The following is a 15,782-nucleotide window of genomic DNA, read 5'->3' as shown; positions in this document are numbered from 1 at the left end:
CCTCATTTTTCTCCACTTTTGCCCATTTCCCCCTTTTTTTAAATCATTTTCCCCTCTTTTCTCCCGGATTTTCCACGATTTTTCCTCATTTTCCCCAGTTTTTCCCCTTTTTTCGATCATTTTCCCCCCTTTTTTTCCCGAATTTTCCACGATTTTTCCTCATTTTTTCCCCTTTTTTCCTTTTATTTTTGATAACTTTTCCCTTTTCTCCCAGTTTTTCCACACTTTTGCCCCATTTTCCCCAAGTTTTCCACATTTTTTCCTTTTATTTTCGATCATTTTTCCTTTTTCTCCAGTTTTTCCTCATTTTTCCCCAGTTTCCCCTTTTTTCCCACCATTTCCCCCTCTCTTTTCCCGGATTTTCCACATTTTTGCCTCATTTTTCCCTCAGTTTTTCCCCTTTTTTCCTTTTACTTTTGATAATTTTTCCCTTTTCTCCCACATTTTTCACATTTTTGCCTCATTTTTCCCCAGTTTTGCCTCTTTTTCTGGATCATTTTCCCTCTTTTTTCCCGCATTTTTCACATTTTTGCCTCATTTTCCCTCAATTTTCCCCTTTTTTCCTTTTATTTTTGATCATTTTCCCCTTTTCTCCCAGTTTTTCCACATTTTTCCCTCATTTTCCCGGATTTTCCCCTTTTATGGATCCTTTTTCCCCTTTTCCCAGAATTTTCTCCATTTTTGCCTCATTTTCCGCTTTTATTTTTGATCCTTTTTTTCCCTTTTCTCCCAGTTTTTCCACAATTTTCCCTCATTTTTCCCCAGTTTTTCCCCTTTTTCGATCATTTTTCCCTCTTTTCTCCCAGTTTTTCCACATTTTTGCCTCATTTTCCCGGATTTTCCCTTTTTATGGATCGTTTTCCCTCTTCTCTCTCGGATTTTCCACAATTTTCCCTCATTTTTCCCCAGTTTTTCCCTTTTTCGATCATTTTTCCCTCTTTTTTCCCAGATTTTCCACATTTTCCCCTCATTTTCCCGGATTTCCCCTTTTTATGGATCGTTTTCCCTCTTTTTTCTCGGATTTCCCACATTTTTCCCTCATTTTTCCCAGTTTTTCCTCCTTTTTTCCTTTGATTTTTGACCATTTTTCCCTTTTCTCCCAGTTTTTCCACGCTTTTGCCTCATTTTTCCCCAGTTTTTTCCTTTTTATGGATCGTTTTCCCTCCTTTCTCCAGCATTTCCCACAATTTTGCCTCATTTTTCTCCACTTTTGCCCATTTTCCCCTTTTTTTAAATCATTTTCCCCTCTTTTCTCCCGGATTTTCCACATTTTTGCCTCATTTTTCCCAGTTTTCCCCCTTTTTTCGATCATTTTCCCCTCCTTTTTCCTGGATTTTCCCTTTTTATGGATCATTTTTCCCCTTTCTCTCCTGCATTTTCCATAATTTTGCCTCATTTTCCCTCACTTTTCCCCTTTTTTCCTTTTATTTTTGACCATTTTTTCCCTTTTCTCCCAGTTTTTCCACATTTTTGCCTCTTTTCTCCCGGATTTCCCCTTTTTATGGATCCTTTTTCCCCCTTTTCTCCTGATTTTCCATAATTTTCCCTCATTTTCTCCCATTTTTCCTCCTTTTTTCCTTTGATTTTGATCATTTTCTCCCGGATTTTCCACACTTTTCCCTCATTTTTCCCCAGTTTTCCCCAATTTTCCCTTTTCTGGGATAATTTTTCCCATTTTCTCCCTGGTTTTCCCCGATTTTTCTCAGGTTTTTCCCTTTTTTGGGATAATTTTCCTCTTTTCTCCCGGATTTTCTCCATTTCTGCCTCATTTTTTCCCTTGTTTTTCCTAATTTTTCCCGGATTTTCCCATTTTATGGATCATTTTCCCTCTTTTTTCCCTAATTTTCTCCATTTTTCCCTTTTTCCCAGGTTTTCCCACTTTTCTCTCAGATTTTCCACAATTTTACCTCATTTTTCCAGGTTTTCCCCTTTTTTTCCTTTTGTTTTTCATCATTTTCCTGCAATTTTCCACTATTTTACCTCATTTTTCACACCTTTTGCCCCTTTTCCCTGATTTTCCCTTTTCTTGGATCATTTTTCCCCAATTTTCCCGAATTTTCCCCATTTTTGCCTCATTTTCCTGGGTTTTGCTCCTTTTTCTTCCGGATTTTCCACATTTTTGCCGAGTTTTCCCTTTTTTTCTCCCAAATTTTCCCACATTTTGCCAATTTTTCCCCAATTTTTCCCAATTTTCCCCAATGTTTCCTCAATTTCCCCAATTTTCCCTTTTTCCCCCATTTTTTCCCCAAATTTTCCCATTTTCCCCCAATTTTCCCCATTTTTCCTGAATTTTTCCAAATTTCCCCCAATTTTTCCCCATTTTCCCATTTTGTCCCAATTTTTCCCCATTTTTCCCGAATCTTTCCCAATTTTCCCCAATTTCCCCCAAATTTTTCCCCATTTTTCCTCATTATTCCCCAACTTTTCCCAATTTTCTTTCCCATTTTTCCCCATTTTTCCCCAATTTTTCCCAAATTTTTCCCATTTTCACCAATTTTTCCCCATTTTTCCCAAATTTCCCCCAATTTTCCCCAATTTTTCCCAAATTTTCCCCATTTTCACCAATTTTTCCCCATTTTTCCCAATTCCCCTGATTTTTCCCCATTTTCCCAATTTTCCCCATTTTTTCCCAATTTTTTCCCAATTTCCCCCAATTTTTCTCCATTTTTCCCAATTTTCCCCATTTTTCCCAATTTTCCCTGATTTTTCCCAATTTTTCTGCCTCAGGAGCTGCGAAAACTGCAGAAGTGCAGCGGGAGGAGTTTATTGGGGTCACTCAGTGGTCACTCAGTGGTCACTCAGGGTCACTCAGTGGTCACTCAGTGGTCACTCAGTGGTCACTCAGGGTGGTCATTGGTCACTCGGGGTCACTCAGTGGTCACTCGGGGTCACTTGGTGTCACACTCAGGGTCACTTGGGGTCACTTGGGGTCACTCAGTGGTCACTCAGTGGTCACTCAGTGTCACTCGGGGGTCACTCGGGGTCACTCAGTGTCACTTGGGGTCACTCGGGGTGGACATTGGTCACTCGGGGTCACTTGGGGTCACTCAGTGGTCACTCATGGTCACTCAGGGTGGTCAGTGGTCACTCGGGGTCACTCAGGGTCACTCGGGGTCACTTGGTGTCACTCAAGGTCACTCGGGGTCACTCGAGGTCACTCAGGGGTCAGTCAGGGTCACTCGGGGTCACTCAGGGGTCACTCGGGGTGGACATTGGTCACTTGGGGTCACTTGGGGTCACTTGGGGTCACTCAGGTTCAGTGGCCACTCAGTGGTCACTCAGGGTCACTCAGTGGTCACTCAGTGTCACTCGGGGTCTGTGGTCACTCAGTGATCACTCAGTGGTCACTCAGGGTCACTCAGTGGTCACTCAGTGGTCACTCGGGGTCACTCAGGGTCACTTGGGGTCACTCGGGGTGGACATTGGTCACTCGGGGGTCACTCGGGGTCACTCATGGTCACTCAGGGTGGTCATTGGTCACTCAGGATCACTCAGGGTCACTTGGGGTCATTTGGGTCACTCAGGGCAGTCATTGGTCACTCAGGGAGGTCAGTGGTCACTCGGGGGTCACTCGGGGGTCACTCGGGGAAGTCAGTGGTCACTCAAGGTCACTCGGGGTCACTCAGGGTCACACTGGGGGTCAGTGGTCACTTGGGGTCACTCTGGGTGGTCATTGGTCACTCGGGGTGGACATTGGTCACTTGGGGTCACTTGGGGTCATTTGGGGTCACTCAGTGTCACTCGGGGTCACTCAGTGGTCACTCAGTGGTCACTCAGGGTCACTCAGGGTGGTCATTGGTCACTGAGGGTCACTCGGGGTCACTCAGGGTCACTTGGTGTCACACTCAGGGTCACTTGGGGTCATTTGGGTCACTGAGGGCAGTCATTGGTCACTCAGGGAGGTCAGTGGTCACTTGGGGTCACTCAGGGTCACTCAGGGTCACTCAGGGTCACTCGAGGTCACTCAGGGCCACTCAGGGTGGTCATTGGTCAGTCGGGGAGGTCAGTGGTCACTTGGGGTCACTCGGGGTCACTCAGAGTCACTCAGTGTCACACTCAGGGTCACAGTGGTCACTCAGGGTCATTCAGGGTCACTCGGGGTCACTCAGGGCCACTTGTGGTCACCTGGTGTCACACTCGGGGTCACTCAGGGTCACTCAGGGTCACACTGGGGGTCAGTGGTCACTTGGGATCACTCGGGGGTCACTCGGGGTCACTCGAGGTCACTCAGTGTCACTCGGGGTCACTTGGGGTCACACTCAGGGTCACTCAGGGTGGTCATTGGTCACTCAGGGTCATTCAGGGTCACTCAGTGGTCACTCGGGGTCACTCAGTGTCACTCGGTGTCACACTGGGGGTCATTGGTCACTCAGGGTCAGCGGTCACTCAGGGTCACTCAGGGTCACTCAGGGTCACTCGGGGTCACTCAGTGGCCACTCAGGATCACTTGGTGTCACTCGATGTCACACTGGTGGTCATTGGTCACTCAGTGTCACTCAGGGTCACTCAGGGTCACTCGGTGTCACACCAGGTGTCCCCAGTCACCCCGCTGACCGCTCGGATCCAGGCCAGCTCGGGCTGGACGCGGCTGTACACTGCTGGACCCAAGGTGACCATGAGTGACCACAAGGATTTGGGGTGTCACTGGTCACTCGGTGTCACTCGGTGTCACTCAGTGTCACACAGGGTGTCCCCGGTGACCCCGCTGACCGCTCGGATCCAGGCCAGCTCGGGCTGGACGCGGCTGTACACTCCCGGCCGGCCGGGCTGACCGCAGGGATGTTCCCCCCAGGACACCACGGCCTGCAGGTGACCGTCACACACCAGGGGACCGCCCGAGTCACCCTGGGGACACAGGGGACAGAGGGGACGTCAGGGGGAGCTGGGGACACTGGGGACATTGGGGACATTGGGGACATTGGGGACATTGGAGATTTTGGGGGATTTGGGGACATTAATGGGGACATTGAGGATTTGGGGACATTAATGGGGATTTGGGGACATTGGGGACATTGAGGATTTGGGGACATTTATGGGGACATTGGGGACATTTGGGACAGAGGGGACATTAAGGACATGGTGGATGTCAGGGGACATTGGGGGATTTGGGGACATTAATGGGGATTTGGGGACATCGAGGGGACATTGGGGACACTGGGGATGTTGGGGACATTAATGGGGACATTGAGGATTTGGGGACATTAATGGGGATTTGGGGACATTGGGGACATTGTGGATGTCAGGGGATATTGGGGACATTGAGGGGACATTGGGGACATTGGGGATTTGGGGACATTGAGGACTTGGGGACATTAATGCGGATTTGGGGACATTTGGGACATTGGGGATATTGAGGATTTGGGGACATTGAGGGGACATTTAGGGGACATTGGGGACATTAATGGGCATTTGGGACATTAATGGGCATTTGGGGACATTGGGGACAGAGGGGACATTAGTGGGGATATTGGGGACATTGAAGGGACATTAATGGGGATCTGGGGACATTTGGGACATTGGGGACATCGAGGGGACATTGGGGACATTGAGGACATTGTGGATGTCAGGGGATATTGGGGACATTGGGGACATTGAGGGGATTTGGGGACATTGGGATGTTGGGACATTGGGGATTTGGGGACATTTGGGACATCGAGAGGACATCGAGGGGACATTGGGGATGTCAGAGACACTGAGGGATTTGGGGACATTGGGGACACGGGGAGGTGACACAGGTGTGACACAGGTGACAATGACAGGTGACGATAACAGGTGACACACAGGTGAGATGACTGAGGTGACACAGGTGACAATGACAGGTGACACAGGTGACACACAGGTGACAATGACAGGTGACAACGACAGGTGACACTGACAGGTGACAGGTGAGAGGATACAGGTGATCGATGACACAGGTGACACCAGGACAGGTGACACAGGTGACAGTGACAGGTGACAGGTGACAGGGATAGGTGGCAATGACAGGTGACAATGGCACAGGTGACACGGAGGTGACACCGAGGTGACACCAGCAGGTGACAATGACAGGCGAGGTCACAGGTGACACAGGTGACAGTGGAGGAACAGGTGAGGTGACCCAGGTGACACAGGGACAGGTGACAGGTGACAGAGGTGACACACAGCGGTGACAATCACAGGTGACACACAGGTGACAATGACAGGTGACCCACACAGGTGACACAGGTGAGGTGACACAGGTGACAATAATGTGACACACTGGTGACAAATGACCAGGTGATGCAGGTGACAATGGCAGCTGACAAAGGTGACACAGGTGAGGTGACACAGGTGACACGTGGGTGACACACAGGTGACAATGAGAGGCCACACAGGTGAGGTGACACAGGTAACAGTAACAGGTGACACACAAGTGACAATCACAGGTGACAATCAGGTGACAATCACAGTGACACAGGTGACACTGACAGGTGACAATCACAGGTGACACTGACAGGTGACACACAGGTGACACAGGTGACACTGAGGTGACACTGAGGTGACAATGACAGGTGACACAGGTGACACACAGGTAACAATGACAGGTGACACAGGTGACACAGGTGACACACAGGTGACACTGAGGTGACACAGGTGACAATGACAGGTGACACAGGTGACACACAGGTGACACTGACAGGTGACACAGGTGACACTGAGGTGACACAGGTAACAATGACAGGTGACACTGAGGTGACAATGACAGCTGACACAGGTGACACACAGGTGACACTGAGGTGACACAGGTGACACACAGGTGACACAGGTGACACACAGGTGACACTGAGGTGACACAGGTGACACACAGGTGACACACAGGTGACACACACAGGTGACACACAGGTGACACACAGATGACACACACAGGTGACACACAGGTGACACACAGGTGACACAGGTGACACTGAGGTGACACACAGGTGACACACACAGGTGACAATGACAGGTGACAGAGGTGACACTGAGGTGACACAGGTGACACACAGGTGACACACAGGTGACACTGAGGTGACACTGAGGTGACACAGGTGACACAGGTGACACACACAGGTGGCACACAGGTGACAGTGACCCACCTGGCAGGAGTCCTGGCCGCCGGCGCCGCCAGCGCAGAGCATGTCAGGTGTCACCTGCTCGCCGTAGGTGTCACTGCAGGTGCTGTCCGGGAGCACGGTGACATTGAGGCACTGGGGGACATCCGGGAACGACTCTGCGGGACAGGGGACAGGTGAGACACACCTGGGGACAGGTGAGGGACACCTGAGACACACCTAGGGACACCTAGGATACACCTGGGGACACCTGTGACAGGTGCTGTCCTGAGCACGGTGACATTGAGGCACTGGGGGACATCCGGGAACGACTCTGGGGGACAGGGGACAGGTGAGGGACACCTGGGGACAGGTGAGACACACCTGAGACACACCTGGGGACACCTAGGTTACACCTGGGGACACCTGGGACAGGTGCTGTCCTGAGCACAGTGACATTGAGGCACTGGGGGACATCCGGGAACGACTCTGGGGGACATGGGGACACCTGAGTCAGGTAAAACACACCTGGGACAGGTGAGACACACCTGGGGACACCTGTGACACACCTGAGACACACCTGGGGACACCTGTGACACACCTGAGACACACCTGGGGACAGCTGGGGACATCTGTGACAGGTAAGAGACACCTGGGGACATCTGGGGACACCTGGGACACACCTGGGGACACCTGAGACACTCCTGGGGACAGGTAAGAGACACCTGAGATACACCTGGGGACACCTGGGGACACCTGAGATACACCTGGGGACACCTGGGGACATCTGAGATGCACCTGGGGACACCTGGGACAGGTGAGAGACACTTGGGGACATCTGGGGACACCTGAGACACACCTGGGGACACCTGGGGACACACGTGGGAACACCTGTGACAGGTGAGACACACCTGGGATACACCTGGGGGACATCTGAGACACACCTGGGGACACACCTGGGTCCCTCCCAGTCCAAACCAGTCCAAACCAGTTCCCATTTTCTCCCCTAAAATCCCCATTTTTCACCCTAAAACCTCCATTTTTTCCCCTCCCAGTTCAAACCAGTCCACACCAGTATAAACCAGTCCAAACCAGTCTAACCCAGTCTTGCTCAGTATAAACCAGTATAACCCGGCCCAAACCAGTCCCTCCCACTATAAACCAGTCCAAACCAGTATAACCCAGTATAACCCAGTCCAAACCAGTCCCTCCCAGTCCAAACCAGTCCAAACCAGTCCAAACCAGTCCAAACCAGTCCAAACCAGTCCCTCCCAGTATAACCCAGTATAACCCAGTATAAACCAGTATAAACCAGTCCAAACCAGTCCAACCCAGTATAAACCAGTCCAAACCAGTATAAAACAGTCCAAACCAGTCCAAACCAGTCCCACCCAGTCCCTCCCAGTCTAACCCAGTATAACCCAGTCAAACCCAGTCCAAACCAGTATAAACCAGTATAACCCAGTCCAAACCAATCCAAACCAGTATAAACCAGTCTAACCCGGTCCAAACCAGTATAACCCAGTCTAACCCAGTCCCTCCCAGTCCCTCCCAGTCCAAACCAGTATAAACCAGTATAAACCAGTCCCTCCCAGTCCAAACCAGTCCCTCCAAGTCAAACCAGTATAAACCAGTCCAAACCACTATAACCCAGTCTAACCCAGTCCAAACCAGTCCCTCCCAGTACAAACCAACCCAAACCAGTACAAACCAGTCCAAACCATTCCATCCTACTATAAACCAGTCCAAACCAGTCTAACCCAGTCCAAACCAGTATAAATTAGTATAACACAGTATAACCCAATCCAAACCAGTCCCACCCAGTCCAACCCAGTGCAAACCAGTGCAAACCAGTATAACCCAGTCCAAACCAGTATAACCCAGTATAACCCAGTCCAAACCAATCCAAACCAGTCTAAACCAGTATAACCCAGTATAACCCAGTCCAAACCAGTCTAACCCAGTCCAACCCAGTCCCTCCCAGTCTAACCCAGTCCAAACCAGTATAAACCAGTATAACCCAGTCCAAACCAATCCAAACCAGTCCAAACCAGTCTAACCCAGTCCAAACCAGTATAAACCAGTCTAACCCAGTCCAAACCAATCCAGACCAGATTAACCCAGTATAACCCAGTCCCTCCCAGTATAACCCACTCCAAACCAGTCTAACCCAGTGCAAACCAGTCTAAACCAGTATAACCCAGTCCCTCCCAGTATAACCCACTCCAAACCAGTCTAACCCACTCCAAACCAGTCTAACCCAGTGTAAACCAGTCTAAACCAGTATAACCCAGTCCAAAGCAGTCCCTCCCAGTCCAAACCAGTATAACCCAGTCCAAACCAGTCCAAACCAGTATAACCCAGTCCCTCCCAGTCCAAACCAGTCTAACCCACTCCAAACCAGTCTAACCCAGTCCAAACCAGTCTAACCCAGTCCCTCCCAGTCCAAACCAGTCCCTCCCAGTCCCTCCCAGTCTAACCCAGTCCCTCCCAGTCTAACCCAGTCCAAACCAGTCTAACCCAGTATAACCCAGCGCTCACCCTCGGGGCTGCTGGTGCTCCCCCAGCCCATGACGGTGCAGGTGGAGCCGGCGGTGGGCGGGGCCTGGGGCAGGGGGAGGGGCCTCACCTGCGGCCCGCAGGTGAACGGAGGCTCCACCCGCAGCAGCAGCAGGTCATGGGAGCGACCGGAATTCCCAAAATTCCCGGAATTCCCAAAAAATTCCCGGGAAAAAAACCCGGAATTTCCAGAATCCCGCGAAAAATCGCGCGGGAAATCGCCGGAATCTGGCGGGAAATCGCCGGAATGGCGGGAAAAATTCCCGGGATTCCCGAATTGCCGGGATTCTGCCCCAAATCCAGGGTGCGCCACGAGCTCCACGGCGACGGCGAACTGCTCCTGGCCGCTCACCTGCGCCAGGCTGTGCTCACCTGCGCGCACCTGCAGGTGGCTGGAAACGAGTCCCAGTTCAGACCAGTTTGTCCCAGTTCAGACCAGTTCATCCCAGTTCAACCAGTAACCATGAAAATCCCAGCAATCCCAGTAACACCCTCACCTGTGCTCACCTGTGCTCACCTGTGCTCACCTGCGCGCACCTGCAGGTGGCTGGAAACGAGTCCCAGTTCAGTGAATCCCAGTTCAACCAGTTCAGACCAGTTCAGACCAGTTCAACCAGTAACCATGAAAATCCCAGTAATCCCAATAACACCCTCACCTGTGCTCACCTGTGCTCACCTGAGCTCACCTGCAGGTGGCTGGAGAGGAGGCCCGGGTCAGACCAGTTTGTCCCAGTTCAGACCAGTTTGTCCCAGTTCAGACCAGTCCATCCCAGTTTAACCACTAACCATAAAAATCCCGTTAGTCCCAGTAATCCCAGTAATCTCACCTGAGCTCACCTGCAGGTGGCTGGAGAGGAGGCACGGCTCAGACCAGTGTGCCCCAGTTAGACCAGTTCAGACCAGTTCAGACCAGTTCAACCAGTTCAACCAGTTTAACCAGTAACCATAAAATTCCCATTAATCCCAGTTTAACCAGTTATCCTCTCACCTGTGCTCACCTGTGCTCACCTGAGCTCACCTGTGCTCACCTGTGCGCACCTGCAGGTGGCTGGAAACGAGTCCCAGTTCAGTGAATCCCAGTTCAACCAGTTCAGACCAGTTCATCCCAGTTCAACCAGTAACCATGAAAATCCCAGTAATCCCAGTTTAACCAGTTATCCATCCTCTCAGCTAAACTCACCTGTGCTCACCTGCGCGCACCTGCAGGTGGCTGGAGAGGAATCCCGGGTCAGTGAATCCCAGTTCAACCAGTTCAGACCAGTTCAGACCAGTTCAGACCAGTTAAACCAGTAACCATAAAAATCCCAGTAATCCCAGTAACACCCTCACTTGAGCTCACCTGTGCTCACCTGTGCTCACCTGTGCTCACCTGAGCTCACCTGCAGGTGGCTGGAGAGGATCCCAGTTCAGACCAGTTTGTCCCAGTTCAGACCAGTTTGTCCCAGTTCCACCAGTTCAGACCAGTCCCCTCCCAATATCAACCACTCCCTCCCAGTCTCTCCCAGTTCAAACCAGTATAACCCAGCCCCTCCCAGTTCCCTCCGAATCCCTCCCAGTCCCTCCCAGTTGCTCCCAGTTCCCTCCCAGTCCCTCCCAGTTTGCCCCAACCCCTTCCCAGTCTATCCCAGTCTCACCCAGTGCCCCTCAATCCCCTCCCAGTACAAACCAGTTCCCTCCCAGTCCCTTCCCAGTCCATCCCAGTATAAACCAGTTGCTCCCAGTCGACCCCCAGTTCCCTCCCAGTACAAACCAGTATAATCCAGTTGCACTCAATCCTCTCCCAGTCCCTCCCAGTATAAACCAGTTCCCTCCCAGTGACCCCAAATCATTTCCAAACCCCCTCCCAGTACAAACCAGTGCATCCCAGTACAAACCAGTATAGTGCAGTCACAGCCAATCCCCTCCCAGTTCCCTCCCAGTACAAACCAGTATAACCCAGTTGCACTCAACCCCCTCCCAGTATAACCCAGTCCCCCCAGTGTCCCCAAATCCTCCTCCAATCCCCTCCCAGTCCCTCCCAGTATAAACCAGTTGCACCCAATCCCCTCCCAGTCAGTCCCAGTGCTCTCCCAGTATAAACCAGTATCTCCCAGTTCCTCCCAGTATTGTTTTTACCAATAAAATTCTCATTTTTGTGCCCAAATTCCCATTTTTTTCCCTCCCAGTTCCTCCCAGTATAACCCAGTTCCCTCCCAATCCCTCCTAGTCGCTCCCAGTATAACCCAGTCTCTCCCAGTATAACCCAGTTCCCTCCCAGTATCACTCCCAGTCGCTCCCAGTATAAACCAGTATCTCCCAGTTCAGTTTTTACCCCTAAAATTCTCAATTTTGTCCCTAAACTCCCATTTTTCCCCCTCCCAGTTCCCTCCCAGTACAAACCAGTATCTCCCAGTCCCTCCCAGTGCCATTTTTACCAATAAAATTCCCATTTTTTCCCCTCCCAGTCCCTTCCCAGTCCCTCCCAGTATAAACCAGTATCTCCCAGTGCCATTTTTACCCCTAAAATTCTCAATTTTGTGCCTAAATTCCCATTTTTCCCCTCCCAGTTCCCTCCCAGTATAAACCAGTCTCTCCCAGTCCCTCCCAGTCCCTTCCCAGTATCACTCCCAGTCCCCCCAATCCTCTCCCAGTTGCTCCCAGTACAAACCAGTATAGCCCAGTTACACTCAATCCTCTCCCAGTCTCTCCCAGTATAAACCAGTCCCTCCCAGTGACCCCGAATCATTTCCAAATCCCCTCCCAGTTCCCTCCCAGTCCCGTCCCAGTACAAACCAGTATAACCGTCTCTCCCAGTCCCCTCCCAGTCCTTCCCAGTATAAACCAGTCTCTCCCAGTGCCGTTTTTACCCCTAAAATTCCCATTTTTGTGCCCAAATTCCCATTTTTTCCCTCCCAGTTCCATCCCAGTTCCCTCCCAGTATAACCCAGTTCCCTCCCAGTTCCTCCCAGTCCTCTCCCAGTATAACCCAGTCCCTCCCAGTCCCTTCCCAGTTCCCTCCCAGTCCCTCCCAGTCCCTCCCAGTATAAACCAGTATCTCCCAGTGCCGTTTTTACCCCTAAAATTCCCATTTTTGTGCTCAAACTCCCATTTTTTCCCTCCCAGTATAACCCAGTTCCCTCCCAGTTCCCTCCCAGTATAAACCAGTATCTCCCAGTGCCGTTTTAACCCCTAAAATTCCCATTTTTTCCTCTCCCAGTCCCTCCCAATCCCCTCCCAGTATAAACCAGTCCATTCCACTCCCTCCCAGTATAACCCAGTTCCCTCCCAGTATAAACCAGTATCTCCCAGTTCCTCCCAGTGCCGTTTTTACCCCTAAAATTCCCATTTTTTCCCCTCCCAGTCCCTCCCAGTCTCTCCCAGTCCCTCCCAGTATCTCCCAGTTCCCTCCCAGTGCCGTTTTTAACCCTAAAATTGCCATTTTTATGCCCAAATTCCCGTTTTTTTCCCTCCCAATCTATCCCAGTCCCTCCCAGTATAACCCAGTTCCCTCCCAGTATCCCTCCCAGTCCCTCCCAGTACAAACCAGTCCGTCCCAGTCCCACCTGGCCCGGCAGTGGGCGGCGCTCAGCACCCACTGGGAGCTCAGCAGAGCTCCAGCGCAGACAAACTGGTCAAACTGGTAAAGCGCCACGAGCCAGGGCTGTGACCCTTGGGGACACTCGGAGCCACCCAGGATCCGCGCGGGACGAGCCTGGCCTGGGGGGGGAGAGGAGAATTCCCGAAAAATCCAGAATTCCCGAAAAATTCCCCAAAAATCCCGGAATTTTCCCCCAAAAAATCCATCCGGAATTAGCGAAAAATCGCGAAAATTGCTGAAAAAATGACCCAAAATTCACTGAAATTCCCTTAAAATTCTCACTCGGGACTCCCGGAATTCCCGGAATCTTCCCTGAAATCCCAAAAAATCCGGAATTCCTGAAAATTCCCGAAATTCCAAAAAAAATTCGCCCCGAAATTCCCAAAAATCCAACCGAAATTCAGCGAAATTCACGAAAATCGCCGCAAAAATCACCCAAAATTCCCTGAAATTCCCACTCAGGACACCCGAAATTCTGGGAATTCCCAGAATCCTCCCCAAAATTCCCTAAAAAGTTGGGAATTCTGGAAATTCCTAAAAATCCAACCTGGAATTTCCCCAAAAATCCACCCCGAAATTCAGCGAAATTAACGAAAATCGCTGAAAAAATGACCCAAAATTCCCTGAAATTCCTACTTGGGCTCTCCGGAATTCCCGAAAACCGGAATTCCCGAAAAATTCCCAAAAATCCCGGAATTCCCAAAAAATACCAAATTTCCCAAAAATCCACCGGAATTGGTGTTTTTGTTTGGTTTGGTTGTTTTGGTTGTTACCCAAAATTCCCTGAAATTCCAACTTGGGATCTCCAGAATTCTCAGAATTAACCAGAAATTCTCGAAATAATCAGGAATTCCCAAAAAATCCCAAAATTCCCAAAAAAATTCACCCCGAAATTCCCAAAAATCCACCCGAAATTCAGCGAAATTAGCGAAAATCGAGGCGAAAATCACCCAAAATCCCCTAAAATCCCAACTTGGGATCTCCGGAATTCCCGGAATTCAACCGGAAATTCCAAAAAAATTGCAGAATTCCCAAAAAATCAAAAAATTCCCAAAAAAATTCGCCCCGAAATTCCCAAAAATCCACCCGAAATTCAGCGAAATTCCATGAAAATCGCTGGAAAAATCACCCAAAATTCCCTGAAATTCCCTAAAATTCCCACTCAGGACTCCCGAAATTCTGGGAATTCACAGAATTCCCAAAAAATCCTCCCCGGAATTCCCGAAAAACTCCGAAATTCCCGAAATTCCCCCAAATCCTCCCCGGAAATTCCCAAAAAAAGTCAGAAATTCCCCAAAAATTCCACCCGGAAAGTTCAGAAATTGACCAAAATCTCCGAAATTTCGGGAAAATTCGCAGCCAGGATTCCCAAAAATCCCGGAATTCCCAAAAAATTCTGGAATTTCCCCAAAATCCCGGAATTCCAAAAAAAAAAAACCCAAAAATCCGTCCGGAATTCCCAAAAAATCCCCAAATTTCCCCCAAATTTCTCCTCAATTCCCCAAATATTCCCTAAATTTCCCCAAAATTCCCATAAAATCTCCAAAATTCCTCCAAATTTCCCCAAATTCCCCAAAGATTCCCCAAAAATTCCAAAAAAATCCCCAAAAATCGTCATAAAATCCCCAAAATTTCCCCTAAATTCCCCGAAATTTCTCCCAAATTTTCCCCAAATTCCCCAAAAATCCCCAAAAATCCCCAAAATCCCCCCCCCCTAACTCCCACCCCCATTCCCACCTCTCCCAAATTCCTCCAAATTCCCCAATTCCTAAAATCCCAAAATCTCTAAAACAAAAAAAATCCAAAACCCCAATTTCGAATTTCTTTTCCCTCATTTTCCCAATTAAATTTCCATTCAAATTTCCCCAAAATCTCATAAAATACAAAAAAAATCCCCATAAAATCCCCCAAATTTCTCCCAAATTTTCCCCAAATTCCCCAAAAATCCCCCAAAATCCCAAAAAAATCCCCCAAATTCCCCAATTTTTCCTAATTCCCCTAAAACCTCCATAAAACAATTTTAAAATTCCCCTAAAATCCCAAAGAAATCCCAAAAAATCCCCAAAAGTCCCCGAAATTTCCCCCAAATTTCCCCTAAATTCTCCAAAATTTCTCCCAATTTTTCCCCAAATTCCCCCAAAATTCCCCAAATTCCTCTCCAAATTCCCCTAAATCTCCATAAAATCCCCAAAAAAATCCCCAAAAATAAAAAAAAATCCCTAAAAATCCCCCAAATTTCCCCGAAATTCTCTCAATTTTTCCCCAATTTTCCCCCAAATCCTTAATTCCCGAATTCCCCAATTCCCCAAAATTTCCTAAATCTAAATTTCTCCCAAATCTCCCAAAACCCCAAATTTTTCCCAAATCCCCATAAATCCCCAAAATCCAAAAAAAATCCCCCAAATTTTTCCTAATCACCCTTAAATCTCCATAAAATACTAAAAAAATCCCCTAAAATCCCAAATTTTCCCAAAAATCCCCCAAATGTCCCCTAAATGTCCATAAAATCCCCAAAAATTCCCCAAAGATCCCAAAAAATAAAAAAAAATCCCCAAAAATCGCCATAAAATCCCCCAAATTTCTCTCCAAAATCCCCA

General features: G+C 49.3%; 1 protein-coding gene across 1 annotated transcript in view; it reads right to left on the bottom strand.

Annotated features, from left to right (window-relative positions):
• Positions 1-2,776: 2,776 nt before the first annotated feature.
• LOC146423598 (kallikrein-13-like) overlaps positions 2,777-15,782 on the bottom strand; it is a 26,789-nt gene continuing 13,783 nt past the window's right edge. The window contains exons 5-8 of the mRNA XM_085044615.1: positions 4,248-4,845; positions 4,057-4,074; positions 2,925-3,097; positions 2,777-2,818 (exon numbers count right to left, since the gene is read on the bottom strand). Coding sequence (XP_084900741.1) covers positions 4,669-4,845 — 177 coding nt within the window. The 3' untranslated portion in view covers positions 2,777-2,818; positions 2,925-3,097; positions 4,057-4,074; positions 4,248-4,668. The remainder of the gene's footprint in view (positions 2,819-2,924; positions 3,098-4,056; positions 4,075-4,247; positions 4,846-15,782) is intronic.

This window comes from Lichenostomus cassidix, unplaced genomic scaffold (genome assembly GCF_008360975.1).
Source record: "Lichenostomus cassidix isolate B80296 unplaced genomic scaffold, HeHo_3.0 HiC_scaffold_37, whole genome shotgun sequence".
Lineage (NCBI taxonomy): Eukaryota > Metazoa > Chordata > Aves > Passeriformes > Meliphagidae > Lichenostomus > Lichenostomus cassidix.
This window is presented reverse-complemented; position numbering and strand designations above follow the sequence as displayed.